Source organism: Haemaphysalis longicornis, unplaced genomic scaffold, assembly GCF_048455015.1.
Source record: "Haemaphysalis longicornis isolate Haplotype H1 unplaced genomic scaffold, Haemaphysalis longicornis Haplotype H1 scaffold_3, whole genome shotgun sequence".
NCBI lineage: Eukaryota > Metazoa > Arthropoda > Arachnida > Ixodida > Ixodidae > Haemaphysalis > Haemaphysalis longicornis.
Window position 1 is genome coordinate 36117113 of NW_027526335.1, and position 12212 is coordinate 36129324.

The window sequence follows — 12212 nt, forward strand, 5'->3', positions numbered from 1 at the left end:
TGGGTAAACTCATTTACGCCTTGTGCTAGAACGTAACACGTACTAAAGAAACACCGGGACACTTGTTTACGCCTGTGCGGGAGAGCTTTTTGCTTCAAAGATAAGACACTTACAGCAGAGCTGTATACCTCTACCCCCCAATGGTTTCATCTCCATTGGCAAAAATGCGAAGGCGCCAGGAATACAGTTACACACTGCATGCTTTGCCCCTTCCCAGGTTTCACGTGAGTGGAGATGGCCCGGGACTTTTTTTATTAAGGATAACTGTGAACTTACTTTCTTAACCCTTTAAAACCTTTAGAGACGTGGCAGGGGGATTTTCGCCTTGGAATGTGCGAAAAACCAACTTGAAAGCCTGGCTGTTAGTCTAGATTGGGCAACATCATACAAAGGGATAAAGGCTCAGCCCTTTATTGTTCACACATTTTTAAGCAAGTAGGTTCTTTTTCTTTTTGCAGAACAAACATATGTGCTACACAAACTTTCAAATTTGTGCTGGTTATTGTATGCTGCCATTGTTTTGCATCAGGAGGAATAAAACTCGCTCAACCGTGGGAAGGCAATGAAAATAATGGGGAGCAACAGAGAACACCAAGTTGGTGCCTTGGCTGCGGGTGGCAGCTGTTATTCTACCCAAAGTCTCTCACAGCAAAGCTGTCGGCTTCTAGTTGGTCAGCTTTTTTTCCATGTCTCTGTGTGTGTGCAAGAACTTGCTCAGTGGCACATACCTCCTTTCTTTCTTACTAAAATGACTACAATTGTCTCATTTGTAAGAATTCTCTAGCGTGAACAGTGCGTTGTATTTGTGGATACTGACTTTCGTGCTTGTGCAGATAAAGAGCTAAGAGTGACATCTTTGGACAAGGAAACGGCCACAATGAGACACTGCCCTTCTTGTGTGGCAGGAAGCGTTGTCCTTTATTGAGATCGCGCAAGATACACGGAAACAGCAGCAGCGTCTGACAATTGCGCATGACTAGAGTGCTGTGTAGCAGCGAACACGTAGTATCCAGAAGCGGCCACCTCAGCCCAACGACCTGCTGTGGGCACGGGTGGGCAGGGCCGTTCAGCCGTGGCTTGTGCTGGGGCGGCTTCTGGCCAACAGCAGTGGTGGGGGCATGCCCAGGCGGGAGGGGGCACGCTCACTTCTTCTTGGCCTTGGGCGACGTGGACTGGAATACGCTGGAGGCTGACATGAGGTTCTCGATGTACTGGCCCAGCACCTGGTTCTCCGACTTGAGCTTCAGGTTCTCCTCCTTGACACTGTCCACGCGCTGCGACAGGTCTGCACACACACACCACCAGGCCTTTGCCCCCTCATGCTGCTGGTGCAGGAGGCTTTTAAAGGGACACTGAAGTGAATTTGTCAAGCTCCCGTTTTTGCTCGCACTGCGTAGACTGGCTCAAATTAACACACTTTTCATCGTTTATCCGGTTGACAAGTCGGTAATTATTTTATTTTATAAAGCGCGAAACAAGAAAAACTATCATGCGCGGTCTGCAACGGCCGCACCAACTAAACGCTGTGACGTCGGAAGGAGGTGCACCGTGATTGGAGGATGTCCAAGATTAGCATTCAAACAAGTTTCGGTTTCGGTTCTGTAAAACAACATGCTTGACATCCAACGTTATCGTTGGATGGGCATTCCGGATATCTCAGTAATATCTCAGTAATCGTCATACCGCGTTTCTGCCATGTTCTTGGCTGTAAAATGCCTATGATAAGCCTCCCACGATGGCTTGGAATCGTAGCAATCACTAGCCGAGGCCTACGCAGCGATGAACGTCCTCCGCGTCACTGCAGACGCTCAAATGTCATGCGCTTTTCCCCCATATTTGGAGCTTGCCTCACTCATGCCTGTATCGTAAAAAGCGTGTTCGCAACCAGGCAAAGGGTCTGCTGATTTTGGCCTGTGCCCACTGCCCGCAAGCAGTCTGTGCTTATGGCAACAGCACGCCAACGAGAACTCGCTAGCGCGTCAGTGTGAGTCTCCGTGCGTTCTGCGAACTTGCTCGTGGAGCAGTGAACGTTACGGCCCAAAAATGGTGAACTCAGTATAGAAAACATCGGCCAAAAACGAAAAAATCAACTTGCAAAAAAAAAAAAAAGTAGCATCGGGGATTCTAACTTGCAACTTGCAAAATAGCAAGCATAGCGCTCCAGACCACTCGGCCACGGACCAGCGCTGCCGGCATTGTAAATACGAGGTATATAATGTATAACCAGGGGCCGAATTCTCTAAAAAACGGGCGTCGTTTTGAAACGACGGGGTAGCGCCATGCAATTGCATGTGTTCTGGGGTTGGAGCCGTCGCTTTGAGGAGGTGTGCAAGGGCTGTGAGCCGCAGAAAAGCACTGTGGCAAGGGCGTGAAGCAACAAGTGAAACGATGGGGGCCAGTGGGTGTCACTTCACGCCCTCGCCACAGTGCTTTTCTGCGGCTCACAGCCCTTGCACACCTCCTCAAAGCGACGGCTCCAACCCCACAACACATGCATTTGCATGGCGCTACCCCGTCGTTTCAAAACGACGCCCCGTCGTTTTAGAGAATTCGGCCCCAGTTTACACTTTTATTTAGTTTTACCATTTCAAATAGCTTAGGTGACTATTTGTTGTATAGCGTTCGTGCAGTAAGCGTCCCCCAAATTTCCACAATATCTCATGTCTAGCAATTGCATTTCTTAGATGGAAAAGCGTTCGCAGATGCGTAGTCGTGCTGCTGACTGCTGTGCTTGTTCTCACAGTGCAAAAAAAGTGCTTTCTGCTCCCTAGTTTTATGCTGTACAGTAAAAGTATCAGTTGATTTTACTTCCTTAGTGCCTATATTGACTTCGCTGACCTACCGCCTTCAAGTGGCCTGAGATTTTCCTACTAGCGTACCAGTCAGCGAAGCGCCAAATGTGCGCTTGTGTGGAGCGATTTGGACTTGGAGCTTGATACAGTGTACAAACTAAAGAAACTACAAACTAAAGAAACGCACATCCTTCCATTCACAAATGTGTCGTGGCTTAGTTTCAGCTGAGCGAATGAATTGCAACGACCCGGCGGCGGCCGGCAGAAACGCTGGGCCGACTGGCTCTGTCGGAAGGTCGGCGAGCCGTGCAGTAGTGCAGTCAAGCCAAGCTAAGTCATCGCCTCCTGACGTCACACGAAAACGCCACAGAAAATGGGCGAGGATGCAGAGAGGAGGATAGCATTTTCGAATTGATTTTTCTACTAAATAAATTCGCGTAAACTCACTCAGAGTGGTCGAAACATGGTCTATGGACTCTGGACTACAATTTGCGCTACTAATCCCGCAATGTTTACAAATCACTTCAGTCTTCCTTTAAATGTGCGCGCATATGCCAGTTACCAGTTCCCTAGTGAACACTCATTCCTCCTGACACCATGCACACACTGCAAGGGGAAAAAAAAAAAAAAAACAATTTAAGCAGGGAACGCAGTATTTTCCCCAACTTCCTGGCTTTGTGCAAGAGCACTGCCTGAAGTTCTTTTTTAGCTTCCAGCAGTTTTTTTGGTCTCCTGCAACAAGTGGGAAAATAAAAATCCTGAAATTTAGCTTGTTGCTTGATTGTTGCACTCCTTGGTGCACCCCCCCCCCCCCCCCCCCCGACATCAACATCTACATTACTAACTACATCTGCAAAATTAAAATTCACAAAATAAAAAAAGGTCCAGCCTCAGTTTTTCTCAAAGTTGGGGAAGCCAGTTCCTCTAAAGCAGGCAGCGAGACTGCACGAAGACGAGTTGCATTATTTTACGAGGGCAATAGGGGAGATGCAGTGCACGTCTTTCTGGTCGACCTCCTCTGCCAGCTGGCACAGCGGCCAGTGGGAGATTAGGAAGCAGAGAGACAGACTCACCGTCCAGCGTGTTCTGAAGCTCCAGCACCTGTGAAATCAGCCGGGCTTTTTCTTCAGCCTCGTCCGGACTCATGTCTGGATCCAGGGCTGTCAAAGAAAAATCGGCACGCAGACAGCCAGCAATTGCAACCAATGCCTTTGTGTTGTGCTTCCCTTTGTGAACCTTTACGGAGCCAGGGTAATCATGATGCATGGCTCTGCAAAACAGGTAGTGCTAGGCTGGGGCTTTTCCTTTGAGACGAGGCTGTTTTTCGCCGCCTCATTTGAGGTGCTTGGGGATGGTGCGTCGCCACCACCTTGCAACATTTCAGTGCAAGCCTCCTTCATTGCTATTTTCTCAGCGTTGGCTGAAAAGCTTTCCTTGAAAGCATACTATAATTAGGACTTTATAAAAACACAAGTTCTGCATCCAAGGCACATCAAATTTAGGCAGAGAAACCACTACTGTCGAGTCCTTTTGGCATACCTTCACAGACCTGCACACCGACGGAGGACAGCGTTTGCAGTGTTCCTCCCCTAGCTTAGCGAATAAATCGATCTTGCGCTACGCATGAAATGTCCTAGGCTTGGTCTCCCTTCTGAAATCAGTGGAGAAAAGCAAATCCCTTTTGTATCCTTAAAATGTAGCAAGTAACCCAACGAAAGCGGGCTGTCATGCCTCCAGGCAGGAACGACAATGACAGGCTGTTTTGAAAGTAAGCGGAGCATTACTGGTCCCTCGCACCCAAATTAGAAACGAGTCTGCTTTGCTGCCTGGCATGTCTTCTTTGGCATGTCTTTCCAGTACAACAGTGCACCGTGGCAGCGATTGTACTAGGCGTCTCACATAATTCTTGGTTTTCTTTTGCTTACCTGAAAAATCTTTTGTGAAGACAACTATGAGATCTATACGTGTGGCCGGTGCAAACAACTCGGTCATCCTGTTGTGGCGGTGCCCATATTGCACAATTTTTCACACCATGCCTATTATGGCCTTGCCTTAACAAAGGGCAATCCAATAATCCAATCTATTGTGGCTAGAGAAGTCGTGATCATCTTGTGAGCCCATAATTCCCCTACATGAGCAACTGCTTCCACAGGCAATGCAAACTGCCCTTGCTGGAACATTTAATGACAAGCGAGATGGATTTCTCAAACCAGTGCAACATGAAAACACACAGAGAGAAGGAAGGGGACACAAACGCTGCCACTCCTCCAGTGTGGGTCTTTGTACAGTGTGCTGGCGTGAAGAGGGGGTTATGCACCTCTGTTGCGAGTCGCCGCCTGCCACAACACCATTTGGTTCACCCTTCACAAGTGCCCTCTCGAAAATGGTCCCACTAGCAGCCATGGTCTTGTGTCCTCAACGGTGGGGCCAGTGATGTCTCTCACAGGACACAGTCTGATGTGCTTCTCTACCTTGCCTCTGTGCTGGCCACAGCAAAGCGCCAGCACAGAGGCAAGGTGTCGTTTGCTTTTGGCATGGAGGAAAAAAGCCCTGGTGGCCACCAGCGCGTAGGCAGAAGTGCGGAGGAAGGAGCATGGTTTTTTCACGCCCATCAGAGGTCACTGGGAACTGCATTCTAGTAACAGCAGCGAAGGCAGCCCACCGAGGTCCTAGGTCACTGTGCAGCCCAGCCAGTAGCCAATGGTGGTTGACTGATTATGAGGTTTAACGAGCCGACCCTACACAGGCGACGAGGGCTCCGAATTAATTATGACCACCTGGGGACCTTTAACTTGCGCCGAAATCTCAAACACACGGGTGTAGCCAATGGTGGGCAGGCAGAGACGACAGGGGAGCAAGCAAAGGCGGAGAAGGTGCGTGCAAAATACATACAAGCATAAAAGGGCACAGCGGCTGCACAAAGGGTGACGTCAGGACTCCTTTCTTTCCTCCGTGGCTTTGGACATTTCTTGGTACAGCTCATGCGGTTGGCCTGTTCAAATGCACCTACTTGGCCAATCTGCTTGGCCCCCGGAGTGCAAGCAGCCACTCACCGGCCAGTGCTGCTGGGCTGCTGCTGCCATTGGTGTACGTGGACGGGATGGACTCGATGCTCTGCGCCCCCACCGCACTGCTGCAGGCCGACGTCTCGCTCTCGTCTGCGCCACAGAGGAGCTTGCTCTAACTTCCCTCACCGCCAACCAGACATTCACCCCGCTACACTCAACCGTATGCTGGCTCCCAGTGCTATTATGCACTAAACGGCAGTGAAGCCACAAGCACAGCAATATTTTGTTCTTGTGGTCTTCTTCGAGTACTGCAATGGACAGACAATGCACAAAAACTACACTAACTAGGGTTCTGTGTTTTTGGATAAATCTGAAAAACACTCGCCGGTAAAATTTTTTGTGACCCCGATTTATCTGATCAGCAGCAGTCTAAGTGACAAAAAGGCCGATGGCTCAAGTGGCATGACCAATAGCTTAATGGGACTGCTGGCGGTCTGCACCCACAGCAAATGTGCTGCTTTGTCCCCGTGCAAGACCAGCATGCCAGAAAAAATAGGGTTGCCTCATTTCCCCTGTTCTGATGCGCTTTGGGCTTCACACGGGAACGGCAAGACATCGAGGCATGGTTTCAACAAAACTGGATTTTCTTAGGCACCACAGTGAACCCAGACAAGATACCCAAGCAGCTTTTATATTATCAGACAAACATACTCAAATAACTTACAGCGCTGCACACAACAGTGCAAAAAACCACCTATGGCACACACAGCAACACGTAAAATTCCCTGCCTTGTATAGATGTGAGTAAGTAACGACATCTTTTTATCTAACAGTGAGAATGGTCGGCTCACAATCTTTTTTTGTTTTTGTTTTTCGCGCTGGAAATGCAAAAAGCTTGAACAACCTCCCTCTGTGTTTGGATGTAACATTTGAACAATAGTATTACGGTGTTTTTGAAGCAAGGTGTGCCCCTACCTGCGTTACATGGCGTGGCCAACTGGGTGCATGGCCATCTTTCCAAACTAGACGTGCTGTCTCAGACTGATATTCACACGCCTGCTGGTTTGTCCAAAGTATCCATGCCCAGACATTATAGGGATGTTATACAGTCGAACCTCGTTATAAGGAAGTAGTATCGGGACAGCAAATTTGTTGGTCGTATCCGAAATTCGTAACAGTAGAGGTAAAAATCGGCTCTAACAAATCGAAAATCTGGTTCGTCCAAAATACTTAATTCAAAAATTAATTCTTTTAGGCTTTGAATCCACTATAAACAAGGTAACCCTTACCTTTCTCCTTGCTGCATTTCAAGCTCAATGCACCAAGACACGAGTACAAGAAATTACAACAGAACAAAGTTCACTTGACAACACAGGCCTTCATCCCTATTTCTTTGATGAAGGATGTGATCTTTGTTTGGTGGCTACTTACAGCACTGAGTAGGATAAAGTGTTCCACAGTGACCGCGAACAAAAGGGCCCCTGTACTACTGCAGTTTAGGACGGGTTTTTTTTTCATGTAGCTGTATCAAATATGTAGCCTGGTAAAATATTTCTTCGTTATATCCGATATCGCACGCGGCTCTCGTGGTTTCAGTTTCGTTATAAAAGACTATGTCATTAAAATAAAGCGCGAACAACTAAAGTTTGTATTTAGTTGGTAATTCGCTGATAATTCGCTATATCCGTGTTTGTTATAATGAGGTTCAACTGTATACCACATTCTTCGTAGAATCAACAAGTTGATGCTTATGCCGTACAGTACAGGTGTCCTTTACTTCAACGAATCCTTGCCCTTCAATTTGTTTCAACCAGTTGCCATTTTATTCTTTGTCGGTAGTGCCACCCCTACTGTCAGCTTCCTGCCAACTACTTTAGCCTGTGGAAGAGGCCGCGTACACAAACGTTACGGTGTTCTCCGCTCAACCTGCTCTCTCCCAGTTGTGGGTTCCGCTTCGTGTTGTAGCCCCTCTATTGAGCTGCCACACGCTGCTGCAGAACATTTAACATTGACCGAACGCTTCTTCCAGTGAGGGAAAGCAAGGTCTAAGCGAGGCTGACTGAAAGCAAGCAACCACATGCCGTTCCTGATCAGCCTAGAATGGTCTGGGACATGGATCCTGGCACAGGGAGGGATCTGGCTTCATGTCGAGGCGCTGCAGCTTGTTTGTAAGTGGATACTTGGGATGCAAACCTTAGCCCTTTTCCTCTTGAAACCCCCTGAATGCCTCTGTGTCTACTTTGGAGCCCATTTCAACAGCCCTGCTACCCTTTCTGTGTAATCTTCAAATTAAGCATCTTGCAACTGCCAGAAGACCTTTTCTAAACACACACCATCTGGTAGAACCACTAGGAAACCTTCTTTACCTGCCTGAAGAACATGCACGCTGTTATCGACCAAATAGTAGGCGGCATTATCAACACTAATACCCCTGTCACACGGGCACTTTCAATCTGGATTGAAGCAAAGCACGATTGACTTTTCGAGCGCGCTCGACACACCGCCGCCGCTACGCAGCACGGTTCAATCCCGATTGAGAAGTTGCACCGGTTGCACTCTCGTACACCAGACGGCGCCAAATATGTACTTCGCAGCCAGCATCTGGTAACCTTGCACGGTCATAAGTATACGTTAAATGAATGTTACCCATACTTAGTTGGGTCAAGTTATTTGATACAATTTCTGCCGATACTTGATGTTGTCAACTTCTTTGCCATTAGTCAGCGCGGACGTAGTACCATCACTTTCGTCCGATCGTGCTTGAGAAACCAGGATTGTGTTCGAGCGAGATTGGGCTCTATCACGATTGAAATTGGCGTGCAGCAGCGCCCAAACTGGATTGAGCTCGATCTTAATCAATTCAATCGCGATTGAAAGTGCCCGTGTGACAGGGGTACAAGCTTGGTGGTTCTCGCGTTGTTGTGTGCAGTGCTGTAGGGTTTTGAAGTGTGTTTTTCCGATTACATAAAGCTATTTGCTTCAAACACTTGTCTGTGTGAATCTCTTGATTATGTGTCCCCATTTGTGTAGTAGAAGTTTCACAGTGGTTATTCTTTGCTGCGTGGGCTTCAGGAGCTGCAAAAGGCAAGCTTCAGCGGGAGGAACTTGGTGAACTGTTTCCATTTCAACAATGTGAACTCCGCAAAGCCGACGACAAGCAAGAATATAAGATCCTGCCTCGCTAGACTCGACAGCTGTTAAAAAGCCCGTTAGGAGGCGCTTAATTTCCACGCATGTTTTTCTTACGGCTGTGTCTAGCGTTGCACCCAGAAGTAACCATAATCGTCGCAAAAGTTATGTTAGACGCCCTTGTATCGGCCGCCTGACCACAGCACACTTCACAAACCACAACAAGAGCAGTCGGTCGGGAGCTTTATCCAACCAGCCACACCAATACCGCTCATAGTCATAATTGCTGCGAATAACTCCAGATGGTTGAACCTAACTGTGGCTGCCTCTAGACATAACCGAAGTGATGATTGCAGTCATGCCTGAACGTGAAGTCAGACCCTGCCTGGCGTCCACCTCTACGTCCAAAGGCCTCCATGTCTTCATGTTAACCCAACGGCCCACACGTGGCCACATGAAGCAGTTTGGCCAGCCACATTCACTGCTAGTTATTAATCCCTAATAGTAACTGCAGGCATTCGGAACGCAACTTTAGCGATGATTGCAGTTACGTTTGGACGTACGCTAGACACTCCAGGCACATCTCAAATTTTGGGGTGTCTATCTTCGCCGGTTCCAAGAAATAAGCCTTAAGGGGGTCACCTTAAATTTCAACGATTAACTGTACGTTCAGAAAACAATAAAACCCTATTCTTGACATAACTTCAACCCGTGCGTTGCGGCCAAGAAGCGCTGCTTGCATACAACACTGCACGGGGTCACTGCTTCAGGAAAGATGACTGAAGCTCAGTTTCCACCAGATATCGGCGTTTAACAGCTTTGCACATTCATGCCACATAGGGTAACGTCCAACAAATGAAGAGGAAGTTTTCTTTACCCTGAGCATCTTCATCGGCCAGCGGGATGCTATTCATCTCATCTTCGAACCGTGCACTGTTGGTCGACATTTCTAGAAATGAACAACATGAAAGAACACAATTTACCGAGCCACAAACTGAATGGTAATGCAGACAAAATTTGCGTAGGCTAGCAGACGGGCGGATGCCTACGCGCGCGCAGGCTTAGAACGAGAGCAGTTTACAAGGCCTGGTGATAAAACAGAACGCATGCACGGTTTACATAAAAGAGTTCAAAAGCGAAATATTCTCACGCTATTGAGGAAGTATGACGCGCACCTCAAAGCGTGAGCGTCGCGCTGTGCTGGCTGTGCCAAGCGCTGCAGCACAGCACCGCAGAACGAGGAGCGTTTTGGAGAAGCTAAAGTCGGGGTGGTGTAGCAGTGTAGCCAGTGTAGCTCGGTGTAGCTCGGCAGTCCCTATCCGCACTCCTAATAAGAGGTGTCTTCGATTTTACTGCACTCGCTGCACTCATTCAGGTAGTGCAGCACTCGTCTCTTCGATTTTCGAGTGCAGCGCGCGGCGCCTGCACTTTTCTCTTCGATTTACCGACGGTGCAGAGAGTGCAGGATGAGTTCACGCTTTCCCTGCACCTCCCAGGGAGGAGGTGCAGAAGCAGACGACAAAAGTGCAGGACCGGTTCTGCAGTGGCGGCGCCTGCGCTGAACTGGCTGAACTCATTCGGAACTCGTGCAGAAAGTGCAGGCCAAATCGAAGAGACCTAAGAATAGCGCGAGTGTCTATCGAGGACAGACGGTGCGCACCGGTGCGGTTTATCGAGAATAAAAAGGCGCACTGGTGTGCCCCGGTGTGCACCGGTGCGGTTTATCGAACTGAACCGTAGCTGAAGATAAACCGCAGCTAGAGTGTGCTAGAACAGGTTGTACTAGAACCTATTTTAGTACACTCTACCACAGCTGAACTTCGAAACAAGACGATTTTTTTGTGCACTCTTGGAGGCGAAGTTCTGAAGAGTTTGCCCCGCGTGGGGTACAAGACGCTAGAAAGAAATCTGGCGCTGCAGTCGCAGGCCATATTCTAGTTCACTCTACCTAGACGGTGACGCCAGATTTTTAAGCTTTCTCGGCGTCGTTCGCAACTCTAGTTCGCATCGTTCGCATTTTAGTACACTCTACCGCAGCTGAACTACGAAACAGGAAGATTTCTCTAAGCACTCTTGAAGGCGAAATCCTGAAGGGTTTGCCCCGCGCGGGGTACGAGACGCTAGAGGGAAATCTGACGCTGCAGTCGCGGGCCATAGTTCACTCTACCCATAGAGTTCCTATAAAATATATATACAGTGAGAAACTCTATGACTCTACCTAGACGGTGCTCGCAATGCATTTTGGAATTCCTCCCCGGCGCTCCGTCGACTCTCTTGGTGCGCGACGGGGAACTGAAACTGAAAATTGCCCCGCGACGGTGCGCTCCGGTTTATCGAGGACAGACGGTGCGCACCGGTGCTATACCGGTGCGGTTTGTTTAGGATGCTAAAAGAACGTCTGTGTGGCCACGTTTGTTTATGGTTTGTTTGTGTGTTTGCGCTAGCTGTGGAAGAATATATGAATAAAGAAATGGCCAAGTAAGCACCCACACACCCACATTTGCGCAGGCACACACACACACACACACACACACACACACACACACACACACACACACACACACACACACACACACACACACACACACACACACACACACACACACACACACACACACGCACACACGGGCGCGCATGCACGCACACACAGAGAAGACGTATAAATCAATGTTGTTAGAAATACAGGCAAAACCCGAAGTAACGAAGTCATGGGGAACCGCGAATTAATTAATTCGTTAAATCGAGAAGTTCGTAAAATCGGGACTAACTTTGCAAGCAGTCGATTCCATAAATTTGATGACTGAATTAAGTGAGGCGCGCGCCTCCCTTCGGCTGCTGGGATGCGGCAGCCGTGGCGCTGCCGATAATGTTTAGCTATGCGCTAGAAGTCAGCGGTGAAAATAATAACAATAAGACGCTAGGCGTTCTGGGGGAAAGAAATTAATTTCATGTAAAAAAAAAAAAGAACTGTGATTGTTGTCTGTGAGCGGCGCTCACAGACGACAATCACAGTTCTTTTTTTTTTTTTTTTTTTTTTTGCTGCGGCTCACGAAGTTCTCAGTTCCTTCGTGAGCCGCAGCAAAGAAGTCAGTTGCGTCCAGCGCCTTGCCTGGATGATGCGTTTTATGGCACAATATAGGCCAACCTTCATGGGCAAAAACCTGCCTGGAGCGGCTGGGCACAGGAGCTAGCATATCAGCAGTTTCCAAGTCGTCAGCATCCACGACACCTCTTTTTATGTTCCAGAAATTAACTAATAACTGTACGGTTTCTTCTTGCCCTT

At 48.4% G+C, this 12212-nt stretch overlaps 1 protein-coding gene across 2 annotated transcripts; it reads right to left on the bottom strand.

Annotated features, from left to right (window-relative positions):
• Positions 1 to 891: 891 nt before the first annotated feature.
• LOC144174292 (short coiled-coil protein B) lies at positions 892 to 10241 on the bottom strand. Of its 2 annotated transcripts, none has more exons than XM_077702909.1 (5): positions 10105 to 10241; positions 9807 to 9878; positions 5846 to 5950; positions 3866 to 3952; positions 892 to 1285 (listed from the first exon to the last, which is right to left on the bottom strand). In XM_077702909.1, the coding sequence occupies exons 2-5, from the start codon at positions 9874 to 9876 to the stop codon at positions 1143 to 1145; spliced, it is 405 nt and encodes a 134-aa protein (XP_077559035.1). In that variant the 5' UTR covers positions 9877 to 9878; positions 10105 to 10241; the 3' UTR covers positions 892 to 1142. The 2 variants fall into 2 exon arrangements, with proteins under 2 accessions (XP_077559035.1, XP_077559036.1); XM_077702910.1 differs by having other exon boundaries at positions 10080 to 10232.
• Between the last annotated feature and the right edge of the window lie 1971 nt (positions 10242 to 12212).